Here is a 22,059-nt window from a genome sequence, read left to right on the forward strand (position 1 = left end):
CAGTCCTTTTGTTAGGTCTTTTGATTTTGCATTTTTCACAGCATATCTACCTACAGCTTCATGAGAATATTATGATTAGTACCTCCACTTAACAAAATAGTCATGGAAAAAAAAATTTATCTGAGAGTTTTCTCAAGGATAATCACCAAAACTAGACATGCCACACCCCACCAGCTTTAAATAGAACTCCAATCTACACTTTCCTATTGTGTCTCTAGTTTGAATTTGCAAATAACAAATATAAATAAAAAAGCTTACTAAAACAAGATATTCAGTGAGCATGCATTTCTCCAGAAGAGAAGAGAAGAGAAGAGAAGAGAAGAGAAGAGAAGAGAAGAGAAGAGAAGAGAAGAGAAGACTACTGTAAGACCGTCAGACATGATAGTGATACATTTTTATAACATATATGAATTTTAGAGAAGCACATTTTTTGTTTATAAAAATATACTTCACTGAGGTTGTTTCTAAAAGCTTAAGAGTAATAATCACAGCACTATTAAAACAAGAGGGATATGTAAAATAAAAATAGTGTAAGTCTCAATCTAGCAAAGGATTTAAGCATGAATGTAAGTTTATGCCTACTTCCTTCAATATCTACCTAAAGTTACACATGTATTTAAATTCTATTTTGAGTAAATGATGTTTGCTAAATTGAAAGACTGGAGATGAGTTTTACATGGGTTTACTCATGAGTTTACATGAGTTTTTCGCATAGTATGAACAGTTCAGTAAAAACAAAGCAGTAACATCAATTTAGCTTAGTATCTAGATAATAGATTAAAAATATTCTATTATGCTTTTATATTAAAATACTAGATTTTGTGAGAAGTAAATATCAATATCTCTGTAAGAGTAAATTCGAAATTATAACCTCCTACAAACAGTTTTGCCTTAGGGATTTGAGCATTTAACTCTCCTCGTGTCTGTAATTTGAAGCTGCTAAGTAGATGGTATTTTGTTGTTGAGTATCATTCTCTCAAATCCATTTTTGTAGTACTGGTCTCTTTCCACCTACCACCTTCACAAAAGATGTGGAAAAAAACTGATATCCTTTCCATTAAAGTTGTTACTGAAACTTCCACTCTGCCTGCAAATTTATTAATAGGTTATCATGCCTCAAAAAACATAATTTCGAAATTATTTAGTTCACGTTATAAATAAGTACCATGCACATCGATAATAATGTTAATGTAATTTTATGAAGGCAGAAATCACATTTAAAGAAACCTCCTGAAGTACTGTCTTGAAGTTGTTGTACCAGTTATTATAAACACATATGCAGCGTTACATATTTAGGTGTTTTTTTATTTAAATGTCTTTTCATTTTCTTGAGCAGTACATAATAAAAAAAAGTAGAACAACTTTCAAATATATTGTTTTTCAGTAAAAATTTAGGTTTTGCCTAAGTGTTTAATTAATTGAATTAACATGGGGATTTTTTTTCCTTGGCAGAAATATTCTGTGCTGAATTACAGCTGGATTTAAACAGCTTTGCAGCAGGTTAGACTGTCATTTGCATGGTGAACTCATCCTCCTGTACCTGCCATATCTGCCACAACACTGTATATTGTAGTTAAAACTCAGCAAGTATGGCAAAACTATTCCCTTGCCATGTACTGTGAGAACATCTGAACTATACTTCTGTGATGATAAGGGATCGGGGTCCATCTGAACTGAAGGGTCCTGAAAATTGTACCTAGAAGATCCAGAAACCAAAGACAAAGCACAGAAAAGCAGAAAATAGTTTCAGGGAATGGTGATGGATCATTAGAGTTTACCTTCATACCCAATTTTAGAGCTGGAACACAACAGAGTGTGAATCAGTATCCCAGCAAATCACTACTAGAAAACTTAGCTTAACAACAAAATACTAGATGAAGAACACCAGTCTGTTGATTGAAAAGATAACTGAGGCAAGTTTTAGCATGTTTCTAGTATTGCCAAACAAAGAGACCAAGGTAAAGATAAGGAGTGATAAAGACCATTATTATTCCACATTTCAACCCTCTTGGCTGAAGAACTGGAACTTAACATATCATTTCATATAATGATATATTTTAAAGCCATATCATTTTACACCGATATGATAAGTAGTCAAAAAAGGCAGGAAGCATTTCATTTTAAGCAAGCTGAAAATTTGGCAAGTACTGCTGAATACAGCAAAAAGAATAAAAATACTTCTTTTAAAATTGTTTTGGCAGTTTTCCACTTTGTTGAAAAAGTGTTTTGGGTTTTAATTTTTAAGGTGAAACCAGTGTTTTTCTAGACTTCAGATTTACACAGTCTCATTGGCCTCTGCAGACAGAATTCTGGTTTCTTGTCTCATGAAATGACGTTATTTCAGAGAACTATTCACTGATACTAGTGTGTTATTAGAACTTGATCTGGAAGAACTAAGTTAACAAGCAAGTTACACAAACCTTTAATCTGTATAAACATGGATAATTCATATTTCTTGTTCTGCCACCCGTATTGCTTAGCTGACTTTCTATGGCAAAACCTAGCACAGCTTAAATTTTCAGAGCATGCAATTCTAGAATCAGTCATATATGAATTAGGTGTTTTTTTAAAACTTCTTCCATCATCTTGTAATTTGTTGCTTTTAAAAACTGCACATCTAGACTGTCTTTCATATAGGCATTAACAATCAAAGTTTTAACTTTCAGAATACTGTGTTATTGAGTAAAAAAATAAAAGTCCCACTGATGAAGAAAAAGATGTGTTTATTTTTTTCAAATTAGCCTTTATTATTAACAAAAAAAATCTTCTGTAATGTCAGGCTATGCTTTTGCTTTGACAGAGCACTGACGCTGTGAAGGTAACTTTCTGGCTATATGTACAATTGTACAATAAAAAAAGAAGAGTTTCCAAATATGTCTACAACCATACCCTGAAAAACTTAGTACTCTGCAGAAAAGTTTGCAATATGATGTCAATATGATACTGTTGCACTATTAACTCTCAGACTAACTTGTCATCTTGTATTTAAGCATTCCTAGTATCATGAAAACACAGACATTGAAACTACAACAGTTTTGACAAGCCTGTTTCATCAAATCTGTTAATGACTTGGCTGTTAATGGCTAGTAATCCTGATTCTGAGCTCAGGAGCAAAACTATCATTCAGCACAGCTTGAAAATGAGAACAAGAAGTCACTGTAACTCTCAGAGGCAAGGTCCTGCTTTCAGAAAGAGGCAAATGATTTACTGATCATTTTGAGTTCCTGGTCCAAAAGAGCTTTGAACTATTAGCAGAGTAATGCATCCCCTTTACTTCCCACAGGCACTTGTGATTGAGGCCTTCCCCACAAAAACTGCTGGCATTCACCACCTAAAAAAATATGTATACACTATTCCACTTTAAGTCCTGATTAAACTTTAGCAATTAATGACTGTATATATAATTTCACTTGGCTAAGGGAAAAGAAACCATTATGATTCTTTTTCACTATTACATCCTGGCAATCAAAGACAGTCCGAGTCCCATCAAAGTCAGCAGAGCTATTGCAGTTCACACAACCCAAAGATTTTTGTCTCTGATTGCCATCTTGAAATACCATTTAAAAATAAAACAAAGATTATCAGGACCCTAATACATAATAGGAATTACAACATCCTAAAATCTAGACACATGTAGATTCATAAAAAATCTGTTTCTTTATTTGTTCTGCTCTGAAATAAGGAAACTTGGATATGGAAAATTTACATCTAATGAGCTTTCTGGATATGTACATGAGTACTTTAGCACTCTAATTTTACATGTAGGGAAGTCTTTCTAATCTCCTAAATTTTGTTTTGTTTTCCTTACCTATTATTACTTTATCCCAATGTTTCAGGTGAAAAATAGCTTAAATTATGAATGCTAACAGTTGGCAGGTAATTGGCTGTGGGAGTCAGATGGAGGGGGAGGTACGTTTTCAGAACTGATTTTTGAGCTCTCAAGCCTGCTTCTGGCTAACTGCAACTGGTACAGGCTACCTACAATTTTTTATACCATTCACACTAAGCAAAAGTGGCATGCCCTCAATTTTCCAGTGATAGAGAGACAGGAAACTGAACCACCAACTACAAGATTGGTCACATGTTGTGCTTTTGCACTTAGACTATTTAGACTGGGAACACTGTGAGCTTGGGAGTCTATAAAGAAGAAAAGGTGAAAAAGAAAGGTACCCAAAAAGAAGCAGTCATCTCAGAAAGAAGAGAGGCTGGAAAGAAGATCCTGCTTAGAGATAACATGCTAAAGGGGAGCAACATCCCAGAGACCATGGAGATGGAGGCCAGGGGACATCCATGCATTTTGGTCAATGACTGTCATAGTTCAGCTCAAGGCACCAATTAAGCACCATGCATCTGCTCATTCACACCCACACTCACCACTCTTTCCACAGTGGGATGGGGAGAAAAATCAGGAAAACTAATGCTCAAATGCCCAAGCAGCCATCGGTCCCTCCCCATCAGCTCCCCCCAGTTTCTATACTGGGCACGACATTCTGTGGTATGGAACAGCCCTTTGGCTGGAGCACTCTTGACATTGTGCAAGCACTGCTCAGCAATAACCAAAATATTCCTCTGTTTTCAACATTCTTTTCACAAAACCAAAAACACAGCCCTAAAATTCACTCTATCCCAGCTGTAACAAAGACAATGATGTCCAAGACTGGTAGCAGCAAGCAGAGACACAGCAGGAACAAACATGACTGTGCAGCCTTCCCTGGCCAGCAGCCACCTTTTTACCGGGAGAGGTAGTGGGGAGCTAGTCAATGTAAAGCTGGGAAGTGAGCAAACGAGATAGCATGGGAGGTATCCAAGTAAGTTAAAAGCCCTGATCTTGGTTCTTAAATATAGTACAGTATCCAGATTCAGTATTGGTTGTTTACAATACCTCACACCCATGACATGAGATTTAAGCAATAAACTCCAGGAGATAAATGATTTGCAATATTTTGTCCAGTGCTACCTCAGCTTTTATGGAGAGTTTTAATAAAAGATTAACATTTATGAGTCAACTTGCTTGATTCATCTATACATTCTGAATTTTTAAAGTTCACTTTTAATGTACTTCTATTAATTTGAGAATGAGTCCATAGTTTCAAACCTACAACCTATGCAGCACAGTAGGTTTTATATTAATTTGGAATCCCAGCACAGAATTCCTTCTTTACGAATTTACCCATTTTTCACTCAAGCAGAAAAAACAGCAATACCTTAGTTCACAGATTCAGGTCTTGTTAATCATAAAATTATGCTGGAATACCAAAATTAAATGTTCTGCAAGTCTACTGGAGCTGTTGATGTAGTGTTCAAAATTAACTCTGACTACTGACAATAAGGAGCAGCTCCAAATTAAAAAAAAAGCGCCTCTTGCTCCTTTTCTGTGCTCATACTGATCTAAATTAATAAATTAGTAAGTAAACAGTATGATTATTTTACAGTTTTGTTTCCTCTGACTTGGTTTTTTAAGTTATTCATAGTTCTTTCCCAAGGCTTCTGAAGAAAAGCAAGTAATGTATTACATGGTTCTTGTCAGAATTATACATCTCAGAAGTCTTCAAACAGTAGCATTTGTAAATCTTGTCTAATTCCTTCAAGCTTCTTTCATAAAAGGTTAAGGAAATGGTTTGTTATATGGTAAGCAAACACCAATGACTAAAAGTATAACGGAATTAAAAATAGTTTAATGTGAATGATCCACAAAAGCTTAGAACTCTCTTAAAATTACCCTAAGAAATCAAAAATACATTAATTATATGCGGAATATACACAAGTATACACAGGTTTGGGGTTTATTTTGCGTGGAATCATCAGATGTCCATGGGCCTTGATGTGAGAATCTGAGAATTCTCTGCACCCAGAAGCACTGAACGATCTTGCTGATGTCATTGTGAGTCCACTCTCAACAATCTTTGAATGATCATGGCAACTGGGAGAAATGCCCAAAGACTGGAAGAAAGTGAATGTCATTGCTATCTTCAAGAAGGGCAAGAAGGAGAATCCATGGAACTACTCGCCAATCAGTCTCATCTCAAGTCCTAGGAAGGTGATAAAACAACTAATCCTAGAAATAGTCAACTACTTCTGCCAGATGCTTCAGTGTCTATCTGACTAATGATGCTTTCTTCAGGTCTGAGATCTTTGATATGAAATCGTCAGAGACAAGGAAGAAAAACATGACTGTATATGATCACTGTATTTTCACATCCCCACTTTAATCTTTCTGGAAGACCAGAAAGGGAGAAAAGAACCTAACAATGCTAAATAAATGGACAACCTGTACATGAAAAGCACAAGAGGACGTAAATTGGAATAAATGAATATCACTCTGAACTCTGGCTAATTTTTTTAAATGGATAAAAAGAATTCAAGAATGACTCATCATGGAAACACCTCCAGTGTCTGACTGAGTAGATCTGAAGGTCAAAAAGATAAGCAAAATGTTTAGAGAATATATAATTGGTCGACTGAAGAAAACAAGTGTTCAATTAACTTAATAGGATAACACAGGATTTCAACCATGCATATAAGTAAATGTGATTGAAATTAACATTGGGAACTGTAATATTCCTCACTTGACATTCTGTGTTCAGTTTCTGTGAGACAGACACAAAAAGCACTATAGTAAGAAAAAAGAACTGATGAATGAGAAGAACCACTGGAGGCATGGAAGAGATTAAAAGTCTGGAATTGTTTCATTTGGAGAGGAAATGAGTAAGAGTTTACTGAATTCAAGGAGAGGAGAAAGCCAGAAAAACAATCCAGGAAACAAACATAACTTCTGCAGTATAATCTTCTGTAGCAACAAACTCGAGTGGTGTGACTCTTTATGTCCTTCTAAGAAGCCTGCAAGCTCTTTCAACTTGTTTTTGACAACAAGTTACACCCTAACTAGGTTAACAGAAACATTTTTGGGACCTCTTTAAAGAACTGGAATGAGTCAGATTTCAGTCAGAATGATAAAGCCTCCATGCTGGAGTCACACTACCATCCAGATATAAAAAGCAGCAGATTACAACCTATGGCAGTTCCTGAGTTCTGCTTGTTTGTGCTCAGACCTGCTTTAGCTAAAAAACTCAAGCACTTCCTAAAAGAAGAGGTGTATCTTACCACAAAAGGTGGCAAACAACTTTTATTGGAAATAATCATGAGACTCTGTATTGCTATTTGACCTTTCAAAATACCCAAACCAGCAGACAATGAAAATAAATTCAATTACTTTAATTGTGATATTGAAAGACATATTTCTTACATAAGCTATATTTAATATGAAACCTACTGGAACAGTGAGTTATTGAAAGAATGCAGACAGAATGAAACATAGAAGAGATTCTCCAAACAGAACTTTTTTTCCTAATCATATACACAAGCAGTGTAGAATATACCGTTGACAGGTTAAAAACAAAACGCTTCTGATGGAAAAGTCATTACCTTTTCTTTTTCATTAAGCTCCTCTCTAAGTCATTTACAGCTACTCTCCATTCAAGAGTCATAGAATCATCAAATCAATACAGTTGGAAAAGACCTTTAAGATCATTAAGTCCAACCACTAACCTCACATTACCAAGCCCATCACCAAACTAAAACATATCCCTCAGCACATCTATGCATCTTTTCCATATTTCTAGGAATGATGACTCTACCACCTCCTTGGGCAGCCTATTCCAATGCTTAACCCTCCTGGTGAAAAAGTTCTTCCTAATGGCCAATCAAAACCTTTCCCGGTGCGACTTTGCCATTTCCTCTTGTCCTATCATTCATTACCGGAGATAAGAGGTCAACTCTCACCTCACTACAAGTCCCTTTCAAGTAGTTATAGAGAGTGATCATGTCTCCTTTCCCCCTCCTCCTCTCTAAGTGAAACATTCCCAGCTCCCTCAGCTGCTCCTCATAAGACCTGTTGTCCAGATTCTTCACTAGCTTCATTGTCCATCTCTGGACATGCTCCAGCATCTCAATGTCCTTGCAGTGAGGGATCCAGTATTCAAGGTGTGGCCCCACCAGTGCTGAGTACAGAGGGACAATCCCTTCCGTGGTCCTGCTGGCCACACTATTTCTCATACAATCCAGGATGCTATTGGCCTTTTTGGCCACCTGGGCACACTGCTGGCTCATATTCACCTGGCTGTGTATTAACACCGCCAGGTCTTTTTCCACCAGACAGCTCTCCAGCCACACATTCTGAAGCCTGTAGCATTGCATGAGATTGTTGTATCTCAAGTACAGGATCTGACACTTGGCATGTTGAACCTCATACCCCATACTCACTACTATCAAGTAAAAGATACACTGATACAAATGTTTGGTCAAGCAGGTACTGGTCAAAGAAATTGTGAAACAAATGTATAAAATAAAATCCTGTATGACAAATCAAAGAGATTTCTGCACAGCCTATGAAAGGCTTGTTTCCCGTAACATGTTGTAGGCAGTGAAAATGAAGTGAGAGAGGTAGTTATTTGATGGAAAGGAATGGAATCTAGTGAGAAAAAGAGAAATCTTCAAGTTTTGGCAGTTCTATGATTAGATTCTGTGGTTAATAGCAGCAACAACTGAAAATATGAAGAATCGAGAAAAGAAGAAAGAAAATTCAATTGAAGTTTTCTTACTCACATACTCAAAAAAGATTATTTAAATCTTTCAGAGGTGATTTTTTTTCCTAATATACAACTTGAAGTGAAACGGTTTCAGTAGTCTCCAAAGTGAGGTATACTCCTAGGATTGCACAAGTCAATCCATTAAGGTGCAGGGAGAAAATATTAGAGCTTTCTCAACATATATAAGTTATAAATAAACAAAGAAACACATATTTTGAGTTTAAGCTCAAATATTTTTATTGATGGGGTACACATTGAAAAAGATTGGACACCATTGATCTATTGGACCTTGCCACTTTACCTCTAAGAAAAGCTCAAGTGCAATTAAACATGCATCCTGTGAAATAATTTATAGTCATGTTCAAGTTTCACACTCATAGACTAAGGAAAGACTAAATAGATTAATGAATTTGTAAAACAGTAAACGGAGTTGAATCATCCTTTGATGGAAATATATTTTGTATTAACACACACTTATGTTTTTTCCATCAATGTCTTTTAAATATAAGCATTTCACATTGATTCAGAATGCTAATCAGATGATACTATCACATTAAAAGTCCAAATGAGCATAGAAATACCCGTTAAAATTTAGGACGATGTACCACAGACTCCAGGTTTCATTCATTGTCTCAAGTCTTTGAGAAAGGATCAGCTGAAGTGGGGGCTGCTAAAGTATAATAAAAATCTATTGAGTTACTGTTACTAAGCGGGTTGTGTTAGCATCAGTCAAAATGATAATAGCTAAAACCTTTTAAAGAAGGGTAAATGTGATGTGTATCGTATCAAGAAAACTGAGTAAAAGTGGTAAGATAAGAAAAAAAAAATAAAGCCATACCCAAATGAGAATACAATATATTAAGGTAAATATGGGATACTTTTTAACTTTAAAGGTTTAAGCATACCTAATATATAACATAAAATTAATGTCAAGAATTAATTATATCTACTTTAGAAACTGATAGGCATTTTTTAATGCATTAACTGCAATGAATGTAACTGCAATGAACTGTAATCAAACCCAATCCCAGCTTTCTGGGAAAACTGACTCTACAACTTATTGATGCACAACAATTAAAAATCATGTAATTGCTGTTAAACTGATTTTTTTTTTTTTTTTTTGTGAAATCCTGTGATAATAAACCAAAAGCATAGGAATGACTGGATCAGACCAAAATGTACTAAGCCCAAAACCCTGTCTTTCAAGGAGGAGTTCCTAAATCGGCCTCATCATCTGGTGACATTTCCTCAGACTACCACTTCAAATGCTCATGCTTTGCAGCAAGATATTCTCTGAAGCAGAGACGAAATCGCAAAGACAGATGACACAAGGGCAGTAACATTAAAAGCATTTTTTGTTTTAGCTCCATTCCTTTCCTAAGAATTCCAATAACTGTATTTGCTTTTCTTGACTGGTACTGAACACTTAGATGACATTTTCATATTGTAAATTGAACTTCTCAGTTTTTTGTAGTATCAGCTGACTCCAAGCCTGTTGTTACATAGATAAAAATCAAGAATTTCCCCTGACACTTTACACTGATGATACTGAATTTCATCTGGACTGACACTGATACTTTACTAGTCCTGATTTCCAGATCCTGCATGAATGTATTTACTAGCACAGGCCCAAGAACCTCTGTTAGTGACCTGCTTCCATTGTGAAAACAGCATGTATTTCTACCCTTTGTCTCCTACGTCATAAATAGTTATTTAACCATAAGCACATCCATCCTTTTATGACAGCATAGTTTCTTTTGCAGCCTTTGGAAAAGAAGGAGATTGTATGACTTCTAGAAAACCAAGTATGCAATCTCAACTGAATAGAAGAAATTGATCTTTTCATGAAACTGCACACAAATACATTTAAAATGTTTTATCTCTGAAAGTTAGAACATTATTTGCTTACAGTGGAATAATGACGTCTCATTAAAACATCCTGCCATGACAGAGGAACTTGTGAAGCTTCTCTCAAGAAAAATTCGTCTTCCTTACCAACAGTTTTTTTCAAACATTTCATTTATTTTTTCTATATAAACACAAAATGACATTGTTTACAATGATCAACTAATCCAGCTTTTAAAATTACATTGAAAATCTTGATGTGAGAATAAGAGTTCACAATGTTTACTTAAAGATGTAAAGGTGATTTGGTGCCTATGTGCTTGCATCCATATTCATAAAATCTTGCAATTATTAGAATTTCTTCTGCCAAAATAATAATTAAATACTAAAAACATATAGAAAGACCCAAGGAAAAATACCTAGCATGGCCTGTATTTCTGTAAGAGCACTAGAAGTAAAGTTGACATATTAACTGTTTCCCTACTAACATCTGCCTGTTGCATATAATTTTACTTAGTGTATACTATTGATGATGTAGTCAGAGAATATAAGGAAGTGATGTTGTTAGGATATCTATTTTTTCATCCTATTTTTACCTACACCCTCCTGCAGCAGAGAGAAAAGAATGGTAAGGACAGATGGGAAGGAGAGTTCAGAAATGTTCTGTCAATGCAGAAAAACTACAAATCTTGGAGTGTATATTTAAAACATAACAATTATAATACTTATGAGATGAAGAAAAGACAATGAGAGAAACCATAAACAAAAAAGGAAAGAATCTTTAAGTCTTAAGAACTTCGAATGAAAAGTCATCTGTCTGAAACTCATGATCCAAAAACACTAATGAACAGTGAGGAATACAATATCAATCTTTAACCTAATCAGTAATGAGTGTTACCTCTACAGTAATAAGAAAGAAGATGACAGCTAGAGACAATTAAAAGGATATAGAGGAAGAAAAATTGTAAAAGACATCATATTAGACAAGACAGTGAAAAAATAGTTGTATTTTTCAGATACCAACAAAAGAGCCTGCTAACACAACCAAGAAGACACCAAGACAAGGACGCTTTTCAATCACAACAAAGCCAAAATCACAAACTATCATCATCTCTAAAAGCACTATAAAATGATGGTCAAAGATCATAGAATCATAATATAAAAAAATCACAATATCAAAAATCATAATATTTATTTCAAGAGACTGGTGGTTGAACTTACATTACAATGCAGTTCTATTTTGATGGCATTTACTATAATTGTATAGCTATGCACAGCTTTTATTCAGTTCAATATAATATACAAGACCACATAAACTGTACTGAATCCAAATAAAATGTCCACATCTGTCAGGTGGTGTGTCATCTATGTGATATTAAAACAGAAATAGCCTCTTGACAAAAGTAGTGGGTTCATTCCTGCCCTCATCAGTTCAGCAAGGGAACATAAAATAGCTGCTACTTGACTTTCTCACTTCAGAAATCCTGCCAAGGTGAACACAACTGCTCACAGCAAACAGATGAAGTACATCCTACTAATTCACACAAGATGCTAGGATTTCATCATCTGCCTTCCAGCAGCAGGCACAAATCACTCATATGCCTATGTCATTTTGCCACAATAAAAAATGGATAGAATTTTTACAAGTAAACTCACATCAAAACTATAAATATAAAATTGATTTTTGCTCTATATAAAATGAAAAGACTTGGCAAATAGCAGCTTTTAAACTTTCATGAAGAACGTATAGCATAAGACAAACTATCCTGGCTAGAATGCAAGTCTGAAGGCATCTGAATTGTTTTCTTATAGTCCTTAAAAAAAAAAAAAGGGAAACTCAATTTGTCAGCTTATTCTATACATTCTATCCTTCCATTTAATGGAAAAAAAACAAATAGTGTTCATCTGAGAAAGGTCACAAACACACTACATGATCGTTTCATCCACAGACATCTTGAAATAATAATTTTGATGCATCCTTCATTTCAGAAAGAGGTTAACTCATCTACAATCTAGATCACACATAATAACTTAACATTAAAATTTCCTAATCATTTAACTTCTCCAGAAAGAAATGATATGAAGGACTGTACCTCTTGATGATTAGTCTCTTTGTATTGCTGTCAACAAATGGCAGATGAAATTAATTTTTAAAGGCTAGTGAAAATAATATCAAACAGCTTCAAAACCTACCAGTTAAGCTTAAAGTGAGTTTATCAGAACAAGCATATTCCACTCTGTTCCAATCTGTTCTAAGTTTCACATTATACTATCTTGGTGATTTGCATTTGTATCCCATATTTCATCTGTGGAACATAAAAGCTACCTTCTCATAGGTCCAGTTGAAGCTTGTAGCAAATCACATCAAGACTAAAGAATGCTTTTCATCTTAAGTTGATGCTTATCTTACATAAATTTATTTCCTTTTCTGGAACAGTAAGACAGCATTTTAGAGAGAGACCCTTATAAAGACACCACTTTTGGTTTATCTTCCTTTTAATGCTTATGAATGACTGACTAATCATTTACAGACATCTTTCGTTATAACTTGGACTGCAACTTCTGTACCTTGCTTCCTGGTTTGGGCTGCCTACTAATTTTGAAGAGTATTCTAATAAAAATGAACTCTTCCTACAAAAATAAATTTATAAAATCCTTTCTACAAAGATTTTTATCCTTTTCAAATCTGAAATGCAATTTAAAGAAATGCTGGATTGAATGAACCCATTAGTGGAGATTTCCATAGCACTAATAAAATGATCCACTCTTTTATGCATCAGGAAACCATACAAAATTTACTAGCATTTTGAAGAAGAAATAAAATAGAAAATGTACAGCTATGAAAACAGTAACATGGCAAGGAATATGTTACTGACAGAATGCTGTTAGTGATACTGTTTAATGAATTCCCATAAGTGCAGTCTAACAAATCAACTGGGTTTGACATACAAGTGTGTGGGTTTTCTGAAGTGTTCCCATATCTCCTAAAGAAACAATAACAGAATTCCATAGTGAACTGAATCAAAGTGTTAAAACATCTAATACTTTAAAAATACATAAAATAAAAGAAAGAAAACAATGTGAGAGGTAAAAATAAGACGCTATTTATGAGGTCTACTAATGTTAATAAAAGTTCCCTTCTCCTCTTTCATTGCACAGCATTAAAAGAAATCCGTAACTCAACATACCCTTTTGCTTCCACCCTTATCATAATGCCTGACTCTTCACTTCCAAACTTCCAGAATCTTTACTGGCACTGAACAACAACTCATCTGGCTGACTGCAATTGTCTGTGCTTATCTCTTTTGGTCCAGACAGCACGGACACATAACATTTGTTCAGAGAGTTACATGATTCTTCCACTCCATTAAAATCATGTTTTATAATCCACAAAGCAAAATGCAAGTAATAATGTTCACTATGTATAGAAAAGCACAGTACATTTTAATTTACTGTTTCATCATAAACCTTTAGCTCTACAATAAACTTCTTCAGTTGTATTTTATGATATCTGCAGGTACAATTTTCTTCCTTCAAGTGCTTCAGGTACAATGAGCAACTAATCTCAACTACGTTTTCTACATAAATTTCCGTATCTTTCCAGAACTTGTAATATCAAGCTCTAAACCAGAAGATAATGATATTTATGGTTTTGGCAGTTTAAGGAATATTAAGTACAATATGAAAAAAGAGAAAAAATTCACAGCCTGTCCAGTCTTCATAAAAAGACCTTGCAAATAAATTAAATGCATTGAAAATGCATTGAAAATTAGAAAATGTATTAGGATATGAACTGATTGTATAAGCCTATAGTACCAGCACTGACAGTTCACTTTCTCCACCCTGACCAGTATCGACATGTGCAATAAAAAACTAATGCAGTGCATCAGTATAGTTTATGACATACCAGAGCCTCTGGGGATGTTTACTCACAGCAGTTTGCAGCAGCAAAGCTGTAGCAGTAACTCTATGTTCTACTGCCTCTTTCAGAGATGTAATTCAAAAATATTTGCCATAATATACCTTGAACTTACAGAACTTTAGAATGTATATCTTATATTTAGATATTTGTAATGTAGAATAGAAACAAAACACTCAAACCCGTTCATCAAAACTATCTGAACATATATTGCATTTCTTGTCATTCCCACTGCTGAAGTGCTCAATATCATCCATTCTAGTGCTCAACTCCTGTATTAAGAGCGGGATTTCCTCCCTTCAAACAAAAAAATTTCAAGCCATATTCAAATTATTACGTATCATGAAAAAAAATCTTACAGCCCTGTACTGAAGTAGTATTTGGAGTATTTTTTTTCCAATTAAAAATGAGACATAACCCATCTTTAGCTAATTTGTGATATATCATTGCCAAATCCATAATAACGTGAAACTATGTCTGAATAAAGAAGTGCTTGCATTAGTTTGAATACTTCCCCAAACATTACAGGCTGTTTATATAGTTCTTTCTCTTCTCCGGTGCTGCAAAACTAGTAATACTTTTGCCTCCTCCATTCCATAATACAGAAATTTTATCTTGATGGAATTAAATTGCTGCATTTAGTTTAAGCTCATCTGTAGGAGGACACTGATGCTCTAGAGCATTGATGAAGGAAATGTATTTAATTTCTTGCATAGCTTTAAACATCAGACTATAACTTTCATTCTTTGGCTGTTGATAATTCATGCACGACATTTGAAGACCAATGCTAATTTTCAAGCTACTCTGTTAATTAAGTAAATGTTAAAATGTATATTGCATTTTGTTGTTACTTGCTACATTCTGTTTCTATTGTGCTTCTTTGAAAAGAGTTGGTACGGCCACATAGGACCTTTTTTTTTTCCTCTAAAAATGGAGAATATACATATTTCAAATTGCTTATTAAAATTAACCCATTTCCTAACTGGAAAGATGGACAAAATAAGGCTATTAAAAAATACACAGTGAAACAGAAAAAAAATAAGCATATAGGCATGATACATCTATATATATCTGAGAAACATTTTAACTCAGTGTATGTCAAAGTATATACAACCAAAATTTCCTTATTCATGAATCCTAACTGAGGCAAAAACACATTGAATGCTCTCAGCTGCAAAAGCATGATGGTAATTTTCATTGCTTTTTAGTTACCTGACAAGACAACTTCAACTAGGTCACCTTCTTGGATATCTGCAGCTGATTTCACCAACTGGAGAATGTTTTCAGAAGTAGGGTCATGACGGAAAAGCAGAATTTTGTCGTACATTCCATAGAAACCACATTCAGGAAACTGCAAATAGAAACCCATGACAATTTACTACACTGTAAAATACATGAATGAAAAAGACAATAATACAATTAAATTTTGAGGGCAGACTAGACCATTTCTCAGACTAGTACCAAACAGGATATATGTTTTTTCATATATGACAATATTTGTTACCATATGATAAAAATGGCTTTTCCTGCAAGCACGTAAGCTTGTTTCCTCTATGGGCAATGTGGCATCCACTAGGAAAGGAAAGAGAAGTAACTGCATCCTTTAGTCACTGACGATATTTTTTTTTCAAAGAGAAGTTCCTGAGCAAGGTGATCTAATTAGACCCTCCTAGAGTAGGTGTTTGTACTAGATGACTCATGGAGTTCCCTTCCAGTCTGTATTATTCCATGACTCTATGGTCTCTCCCCAGATAGTGCCAACAGGATGCCTTGAGGCTGGAAGGAATATTTTTCAGCTCTGCCTAAGATGTAATGCCTAAATGATAGTTCATAAGAAACACCTGTTTCCTGAGACTAAAGTTACTAGACACATAGTAACTTATTTGACATATAAAACAATGTTTCCAAACTTTATTGGAATTGGAGCTTTGAAACCAGATTAAATCATGTTTAAACTAAAAAATACTTAGAGGTTATAAATCTGTAATTATCTAAGTGACTTCTGCTCCTCTCCCCCCCTTTTCTCTTTTTTTTTTTTTTTTTCTGCATCACAAGTGTGTGAGTTATTTTTTGTCATGCTCCCAGCTTAAAGAAGTAAGATTTTGTTTGGAAACATAGCCAAGAAACCCTTTTTCTGATACAAAAGACTCCATTTGATTTTATGTCACTGAACTACTCAATTTATTATTTGAGAGTTTTACGAATGTGAAAGAAACACAATAGCTCAAGAGCATAGCTCAGGAGAAAAACAGGCAGGTTTGGAGGTTATAATTACTTTGAAAAGAACTCAGAATACAAGGAATCCAACAAAAAGTACTTTCAAACAATACATTATTACTGATTATTGGAAATGTTGGGACATACCCAACTATCCAAGAAAGTTACACTTTTTTTTTAAGCTTTAACGTATATACTGAAGACAGACAAAAAGAGACAAATCCCTGGTTTCAATGAAATGCATCCAAATCTCTGAAGGTTTTTTCTGTTTTCTTCCAGATTATAATATAAACACCAACTCACTGCTAGTTCTTGGTTAGGCACATTATCTGCCTAACCAAAAAAAAAAAAAAAAAAGTTTCTGTATATAATTATTTATGCAGGTTTTATACTAAACAGAAACAATTTCCAGACTCTGAAACATATAACATTCTCATAGAATATCTGCAAAACTCTGCTACATTGCATGTGTTTGAAGATGCAGAACTTTTGTTCACACACACTGTGCGAAAAAATCCTAGATAGACCAATTATCTATATAATTTGAGACGCAATTCAAGGCCATTACCTTGAGTGCTTTAATCCTGCTTATAAAGTTGAAAATAGCTTACCATGTCATGTTCAATTCACCTTTTCAAAACATTCCTCACTGATGACTGCCATCTCTGTGTGGAACAAAGCTTGCTCTCTAAAAGTTTGATCTGTTGCCTTCTAAAAACATTACACATGGCTGTACTCTTGTTAAGAGGAGCAAAAATGGTATCTTCTATTTTTATATTCCTCTGTAAAATAATGAACACTGAATAGCATAGTTTGTAAAAGGTATGCATTACCACATTCAAAACTTACAGAAGCAATATCAGATGGAATAAAATTATTTTCAAAATAATTATTGATTTAAAATAAAATTTAGATTTCTAACAGAGTTGTTAGCCCTCCAAAAGTCAAATTTTGTCTTGTAATAACCAGTGAAGTAATGAAATTATGCCATATTGGGATGATTTAACTGTGTGGGCTTCTACTTGCTTTCTGTTCTATATGTCTGTGTGTGTTTGTGTGTTCCTGTTACTCTATAGGTAGATTTTAATGCTAAAGTAATAATCTCTATAATCTTAAATAAAGGAGAAGGCACAGAAGAGAGTTAAAATTTCAATCTAATTGAAATAAACTCCTAAATATAGTAAAAACAGTAATTTTCAGCTAAGAAGGAAGGAATTTCTGTTAAACAGTACAAAAATCCTGAGAAAAATTCTCTTACATGGAATATTCATCCTAGTTCCAAAAGCATTTTCTAGTTCAAGAACAAACTAAATTCACAGCTTACATGTGAACTATTTACTCTAGCTTTTAAAGAAATATGCTTTACATTAAGTGAAAGTGGGAGCAAATCAAAGCTTTTGAAAGGAGACATAATCTGAACTGCAACTACTCTCTTCATCCATACAGGTGGTAGTTTAGCACCTCAGGATCTGAAAAGCAGACAATGCAGGTGATAAGAGACACCTGAATGCCTTACAGAACCATTCAATATCTGTCCTAGCAGCACTGAGCTAAAACTAAAAACCTGATGAAACCACTAAAATGCCCGTGTCATAGTGCTCCACAGCTGCAGAAACTCTCATCTCACTCCAGCATTTGAACTGGCAGCAGGTAGATTCATTCTTCTCCTAGAAATTTAAAATTTATACCATGTATAAGAATCCCAATGGGATTAAAATTTTAATAAATGATTCCTACCTTGCTACGGTATACAACCCTGATGGCATACTGTAAGAATGAGAACTTTCTTTTCTAAAGCAGTAATAAATTAAAAGTTTATTTAAATGGGCACAGCTCACTTTTCAGACATTGAATTTTCTAATTTCACTGGATTTCAGAGATAGAGCAGTCACTTCTCTTTAAATTCATTATGACTTACATTAGTTGTTCTCTCTTTATATTCCATTTGCCCTTTTCAAATTAGCTCTATTCTTTCTACCTATAAAAGTACTTGCTGTATTACATGTACTATATATGTATATGCACACACGTGTTTAATTTATGAGGTATAATTTATTGTATTCTGTTTAGAAAAATAAATTCAATCACCACATGTTTTGGTAAATTATATACAAGAATTACCTTCTGTGTTTGAGCTAGTTTTCCTCAGATAAACTACTTTCATGCCAAGAAAGCCATTCTGATGGTGTGATTCTCCAAATAAAACATTGTGCAAGGACCAACTGTTGCAATCATGACAAAATTATTCCCTCAGCTAAGCTTATTCCTGTCAATGATAACGTTGATATGCACAAATAAAAGTAAACAAAAAGAAGCCACCTTGCTTGGTACTACAACACTACAAATAGTGTTTACTTTTGCCAAATATAGGGTAAAATAGCAAATGCCTACCTGACAATCTACCTAAAAGCTAACTAAAAACTAAAACTGATGGTGTTAGATCTAAATTCCCAACACTAATAAAAACCCTTGTTTCAGTATAATAGCTGCTTAAGCTGGAATTACCGGAAATAAAATGATCATTGTAAATTCTATAATGAGAAAATGCAATATTTCTGCAAGAATCAGGAGAGTGTAAAATTATTTACATGAGGTTCACAAAAAGGATCTATTTCTGGATACTTATACAAGTCATCAGTAGACAATACAATTGTCTATGTATACACTGGTTGCCTACTCCAAGTATGAAAAGAAATGCATCTTTTCAAATTGCTTTGAGTTTGGTTTAATCTAAGGTGCTTTAGTTTAGAACTGAAATGGGATAAATGACCTTTACAGCATAACTTGTTCAACTAACAGGGTTTAGTTGGGAAAACTACTGTAAAGATTCTATCGCATATAAACATCTACTACTCTCAAATCAAACTTATCTATAACATGCTCTTCTGCAAGAAAGAAAATACAATAAATTATCTCTGCCCTGGTGAGGCCTCATCTGGAGTACTGTGTCCAGTTCTGGGCTTCTCAGCTCAAGAGGGACAGAGAACTTCTGGAGAGAGTCTAGCACAGGGCCACCAAGATGATCAGGGGACTGCAATATCTTTCATACGAGGAAAGACTGCGGCGCTGTTTAGCCTAGTGAATAGGAGATTGAGGGGAGATCTTACTAACATCTACAAATATTTAAATGGTGGATGTCAGGAGGTTGGGGCATCCCTTTTTTCCTATGGTATCTAGCAACAGGACAAGGGGTAATGGGATGAAGCTGGAACACAAGAAGTTCCACTTAAATATAAGAAAAACTATTTCACTGTGAAGGTGACGGAGCAGTGGCACAGGCTGCCCAGAGGGGTTATGGAGTCTCCTTCCTTGGAGGTCTTCAAGACCTGCCAGGACATGTTCCTATGCGACCTGATCTAGGTGAACCTGCTTCTACAAGGGGGTTGGACTAGATGATCTCTAAAGGTCCCTTCCAACCCTACCATTCTATGATTCTATGATTTTATGATTTTTCATCATGAAAATGACATTCAATGGCATTTCAATGACATTTTCAAAAAACAATCACTCTCATGATGAAAAAAAATTCTGTCAGTAAATAAACAGATTGTTTATCGGGCTTAAAACTTCAAGGAACAACATCTGAATTCTGTGTCCTTTAAGGCTCCAGTGAATTGGCTTAGAGTTTGACTACTACTGATGAGTGAGAATTTTTGCACAACAAAAGGTTTTAGTCATTAGTTTAACATAGCGTTCTTGTGGACAAATATTTATGTCACAGTAGAATCAAATTGTTTTCAGACAGCTTGATGAGGAAAATTTCTAATTTAGAGATCATGTCCATTTAAAAATCAGCTTTCACAGATTACAGAGACTGAAGCTTTAGCATTTCTGAATCAAGTTATTTCTTTACTTATTCACTTTATAATGGAAAATGAAATCTTTTATTAACAAGATAGTGTTCATTACTGTTGCTTGTAGTGATTATAAATGCATTACAATTTTGAACACCATTCATTTATTGTTAAATAATAGCAATGAAAATTTGTTACTTATTAGCTTTTAAACTACTGACTTATATTGACTGAATGCAGACATAGCAATCATTCACAGACTGTAAATATTGCTTTAGTATTACTTTGATTATATCTCCACAAGGATTAAAACATATATACAGCTCAAGGATTACCCTAAAGTTTACTTCTAGAAAATTTTAGCAACTAACACCTATATGTCAGCTTTCAGCATTCACACTCTTTCTTTCCAATGATGCTTGCCTATTATGTCAATAATTTATCCTTACATGTATTGCAACATTACTACAATACAACTGTACTATTTGGGAAATGCATAACAGGCTCTCATTCCAAACACTGAATCTTAAAAAATGGCTGTCTAAACAATCGTATAAAAGATATTTTATATGATATTGTAGCAGCATTTATGGTAAAAACAGGAAATACTACTAGCATTTGAAGTCACCAGTAAGCAGACTGAAGTTGAGAGCTTCTTTCATTTCCTGAAAATATCACATTACTTTTATCTACCCATAAGATTTAAACAAACAAAAAAATTAATTCCTTTTTTAACCTGAAAAATAACTGCTGATCAGGATCTCAAGTAACAATTGAGTACTGTCCAGCTTGTGAATACAATGACAGTAGATTGTCCATAAAATATGGGGCAAGAGGAGGCTCAGCACTAACCTTTGTTTAGCAGATAACAGCAGAAGCAGTCACTCAAGAGTTTTACCCTTAACAACTGTAAAGACCTCCAGAATATCTACCAAAATACTTCATCAAAAATTGAAGCCAAATAATTATGCAAATTCTGGGTTTTCATTTAGAAATACTTCACGTAATATCACAAACCAAAATGCACTCAAGTTTCAACCACTACAGTCTATAAGTACTTATTAACACATTTATTCAATTATCCATTGTATTAGTCAATAACTTCAATGGTATACATCCATCCACATGGAGACACAAGCTGAACTACGTATGTCCATAACTGTGCTGTTTTAGTAACAACTGTTCTCAATACAAGGATCAAAGCCCAACTGCTGAAAAACATGGGAGATATTAAAACTCTATCCAATTACTACGACAATGATTTGGTTTTTATTCAAGAAACAGAACTTTAAAAGATCTATCTAAATGTTACCATATTTCCAATATGAATTGGTAACCTTTCAATAGCTAATAATTCATTGTATGCATAGGTATTTGCATAAAAAAAAAATGTATTCAGCCTTCCTCTTTCTGTGGTAAAGCACAGTTTCAAATACAAATCAACTAAAAAGAAAGGTGAGACTGTCTAAGGTAAGACAACAATCTTCATCAATTTGATTTAATAATTATGTATTTGTAAGATTAGCACAACAGATGTTTCAAACGAAAAACTAGTGAGAAATAAGTTTCTTCCACTTAAAGAACTTTACCTGAAAGAGATGGGAAAAAACGTTCTCTAAATATTGATGCTGCTTTCAGTGTAATTACTAATGTAATCCATTAATCGAAAAAGTGTGTTGCTGTGATCATTTTAAAAGAA

At 34.3% G+C, this 22,059-nt stretch overlaps 1 protein-coding gene across 3 annotated transcripts in view; it reads right to left on the reverse strand.

Annotated features, from left to right (window-relative positions):
- PRKD1 (protein kinase D1) overlaps positions 1 to 22,059 on the reverse strand; it is a 134,417-nt gene that overhangs the window by 45,198 nt on the left and 67,160 nt on the right. For all 3 annotated transcript variants that reach the window (XM_061998468.1, XM_061998467.1, XM_061998466.1), the window contains one exon: positions 15,562 to 15,700. In XM_061998468.1, the coding sequence (XP_061854452.1) occupies positions 15,562 to 15,700 (139 nt within the window). The remainder of the gene's footprint in view (positions 1 to 15,561; positions 15,701 to 22,059) is intronic.

This window comes from Colius striatus, chromosome 6, assembly GCF_028858725.1.
Source record: "Colius striatus isolate bColStr4 chromosome 6, bColStr4.1.hap1, whole genome shotgun sequence".
Taxonomy (NCBI): domain Eukaryota; kingdom Metazoa; phylum Chordata; class Aves; order Coliiformes; family Coliidae; genus Colius; species Colius striatus.